This window comes from Austrofundulus limnaeus, unplaced genomic scaffold (genome assembly GCF_001266775.1).
Source record: "Austrofundulus limnaeus strain Quisiro unplaced genomic scaffold, Austrofundulus_limnaeus-1.0 Scaffold319, whole genome shotgun sequence".
NCBI classification, from domain to species: domain Eukaryota; kingdom Metazoa; phylum Chordata; class Actinopteri; order Cyprinodontiformes; family Rivulidae; genus Austrofundulus; species Austrofundulus limnaeus.
Window position 1 is genome coordinate 135,460 of NW_013952721.1, and position 3,413 is coordinate 138,872.

Here is a 3,413-nt window from a genome sequence, read left to right on the forward strand (position 1 = left end):
AGAGAGAGAGAGAGAGAGAGACTCCCCACCCCCCGCCCAACCTGTCATTAGGAACCTCAGAGCATGAATTACCTCTGCGGAGTCATCGGTGACAATTTACGACTGGTCTACAAAAGCACGTGACCTCTCCCCTCCTCCTCCCCCCCTGCGCCTTTCTTTCTCTCTCCTCCCTCACCTCACCTCTCACCTCCCCCACCGCACGCGCGCGCGTAGACTCACACATCCACACGGAACGCGCGCACAGCCGCTAGCCACCCCACCCCCACATTTGGACGGCGCGTACGCGGCTACAAACCGAAGTACAGTGCAACGCCATAATTCACTAATACATCATAAATCGTTGAAAGTGCCCGCGCTGTAACGACCAGGAGAAACCTAACAAATCAGCTGGCCCCCACTGCTCAGCTGTTCGCCCGCCAACTCTGTAAAACATCTAAATGAGCTCTTACTTTGTAAACTCGTTCTCGGGGCGCTACCCAAATGGCCCCGACTATCAGCTGCTGAATTATGGAGCCGGCGGCGGCGACGCACCGAGCAGCGGGACGTTCAGGGACTCTTCCTCTGCCACCATGCACCATGCCACGGGCTCCTACGGCTACGGCTACAATGGCATGGATCTGACCGTGACCAGCCGGGGAGGTGGGGGGGCCACCAGGGCAGCGAGCACCGGCGGACACTTCGTCGAGGACTCCCGGGGCTTTGGCATCAGACAGCCGTCCAGCTGCTCCTTCAGCTCGGCCACAAACTCGCCGCTGTCAGCAGCTCGTGAGAGCGGCAAGCTGAGCTCGTCCTCCGCGGCGGAGAAAACAGGAAGCGGCAGCCTCGGCTCTCCGAACCTCCCGTCCTCTCTGCCCTCGGCTGCAGCCGGTCCGCGCTTCACCGAGCTGGACGACGCGTCTCCGGACGCAAAGGAGCTGAACTCGGATCCGAGTCTGGGGAGCAACCCGCCGCCCGCGAGCGGGCTCTCCCACCAGAAGCAGGAGGGCTGCCCGGCGGGGTCCGCCGCTGGCAGCGCAGTCAGCGAGGCGCACACACCACAGATTTTCCCCTGGATGAGAAAGCTGCACATCAGCCATGGTACATGCTGCTCTGCGCTCTTATCAGCTTTGTGTAGGAGAAGTTCCTGCAGGGTCAGATAGTGGGCTTATTGTTTGGACACATGGGGCTGATGACAGCCCCGCGCCTCTGCACGCATAAAACATTTAGCAAAACCTTTCAGGGTTTTGATTTGATTTTTTTTTTGCAAGCTGAGGTATTTAAATTGCAAAAAAATAGTTTGTCAGATCCTTATTTTATTATTTTTACACCACGTGAATTAAAAAAAATCAAGCGATTTTACTGACAAAGTAAACAACGTCAATTTTTTTATATTTTAGGATAAGAAAAAAATCAAATTTCCATTTTAAATATTTTGTCTAAAATGTTTTGTGTTTTTCTGCAGTGCGTTTCTCTCTGTACCTCATAAATATCGTTTCTTTTATTAAGTCCCGCAAATGCGTCATAAATCTGCCGCGGGGAAAAGGCAAGCCTGTCAGGAGGGAGAGCCCGGAGCAGGCTGGGCAGCTCAGGCAGGGTCGGGTGGGAAAAAAAAAGAGGGGGGAAAAGGAACGAAAGAGAAGCTGCTACTCCTTTGAAAAGTGAAGCTTTATTACGTGTGAGAACTCAGTTAGAGGTGAAGCAGAGGACGGGGCAATAAAATCCTGAGGAGGGAAGGTGGGAGATGGAGGGTGAGTTTAAGAAAAGACAACAGAAAAATGTCACAAATCAAAGCGGATCTGTTAACTGTGTGTCAGAAATAAAAACGCGTGAGGGACTTTATGTCCCCTTTTTTTCTGTTTTTGTTTGATTGTTTTTTCTCTTGGCTTTGTGCGTTCTGGCGCTAAGAATTTAGAGGCGCAAACACCTGTAGCTCCAAACATAAAACCAGATGCAAAGCAGCTTTTCATACGTTCCACAATCGCTGCTGTGTTCCTGTCGAATTCAGCAGGTTGATATTTTGCATTTGGGCCCACATCCTTTGTAACGCTGTTGCCTCTCTTCGCTCCAACCCCCCCTCCTGCCCCTCAGATATGACCGGCCCGGACGGGAAACGGGCGCGGACGGCCTACACCCGCTACCAGACCCTGGAGCTGGAGAAGGAGTTCCACTTCAACCGGTACCTGACGCGGCGGAGGCGCATCGAGATCGCGCACGCGCTCTGCCTGTCCGAGCGGCAGATCAAGATCTGGTTCCAGAACCGGAGGATGAAGTGGAAGAAGGACAACAAGCTGAAAAGCATGAGCATCGCTGCCGCCGGCAGCGCTTTCCAACCCTAGGAGGGAGCGGGAGCTTCTCGGAGAGACAGAACCGAGCCCGTTTCGCTTTCTTTCGCGCTCCGGGCCTGAGAGGAGCACGAGACAAACAGCTGAGAAGAGATGAAGAAAACTTGAAGGCAGAGGAAAAGAACCAGGGAGCCCAGCTGAGGATGGAGGAGAAGATGAAGAAACTTGTAGATTCCACATCWGAATTTTCATTCACTTTATGTTCTCATGTCAGCAGCTGGGATGTGTTTTACAGCAGCGCAGCACTTTTTCCTTGTTTGGCATGTTGGTCTTTGGTGTTTCAGGGAAAAAACAATTATTCTAAGATTTTTAAAAAGAAATACTCGCACACACAAAGTAAAAGTCACAGTTTGAAGTGAACAGAGTAAGTCTATGGACATTGTTACATTTTTATTCTATCTGGTTATAGTTTACTGAGTCTAGTGCCATATTTTTGCTGTTTAAGGTGCTTCATGTGAGCCTGTCCTGTCCAGTAAGACTGTAAAACAGTTGTTTGGACCCTCATCCTTCCAGGTCCCTGCCATCAGAATCTGTACAGTTTCACAGAGGAAGAAGTGACAGTGCGCGCTTGTGTGTGCTCGCTCGCGCGCGTGTGTGTACAGTGAAACCTTCATTTCCGATCCACTTCCTGATGTTCTGTGTTAATCTGTAACCCAAAACAGTTGTGTCCTTTTCTTAATGTTTCTTGCATATGTTCAGGTGATGTACACATGAACGTGTTGACATGTGACCAACACCACTGTCCCGCTGTTGCGCCGTGTGAGTGCGCCCGCGTTATTTGAGGGTCCGTGTGTGTGTGTGTGTGTGTGTGTGTGTGTGTGTGTGTGCGCGCGCGCGCGCTTATCGTCAGTGAGCTTTTTTTGTAACTGTAATTTGGAGTAAAACTAAAATAAAGTTTCTCATAGTCGTGAAAGCCGGTCAGACCTGACGCAGCTGCTGTTTCTCGTTTATTTGAGGCCAAAAGGAACTTCCAGCTGCTGAAAGTCTGTAAAACAATAAATCTGACTCTACAAATGGAAACCGTTTGATTAGATCCCATATGTCACGTTTTCTAAATTTCTCTAGTTTTGTTATCCTTATTTTAATTTGGTT

General features: G+C 50.4%; 1 protein-coding gene and 1 long non-coding RNA gene across 4 annotated transcripts in view; one reads left to right on the forward strand and one right to left on the reverse strand.

Annotated features, from left to right (window-relative positions):
- Nucleotides 1-3,413, reverse strand: part of LOC106527335 (uncharacterized) — a 17,612-nt gene that overhangs the window by 12,596 nt on the left and 1,603 nt on the right. The window contains exon 1 of one of the 3 annotated variants that reach the window (XR_001311374.1): nucleotides 450-466. The exons of the other annotated variants lie outside the window; for them this stretch is intronic. This is a non-coding gene — a long non-coding RNA (uncharacterized LOC106527335). Of the gene's footprint in view, nucleotides 1-449; nucleotides 467-3,413 lie in introns of those variants that run through there. 3 annotated transcript variants of the gene reach the window in all.
- Nucleotides 257-3,253, forward strand: LOC106527331 (homeobox protein Hox-B5a). The gene is made up of 2 exons (XM_014022180.1): nucleotides 257-1,077; nucleotides 2,068-3,253. The coding sequence occupies exons 1-2, from the start codon at nucleotides 438-440 to the stop codon at nucleotides 2,313-2,315; spliced, it is 888 nt and encodes a 295-aa protein (XP_013877634.1). The 5' UTR covers nucleotides 257-437; the 3' UTR covers nucleotides 2,316-3,253.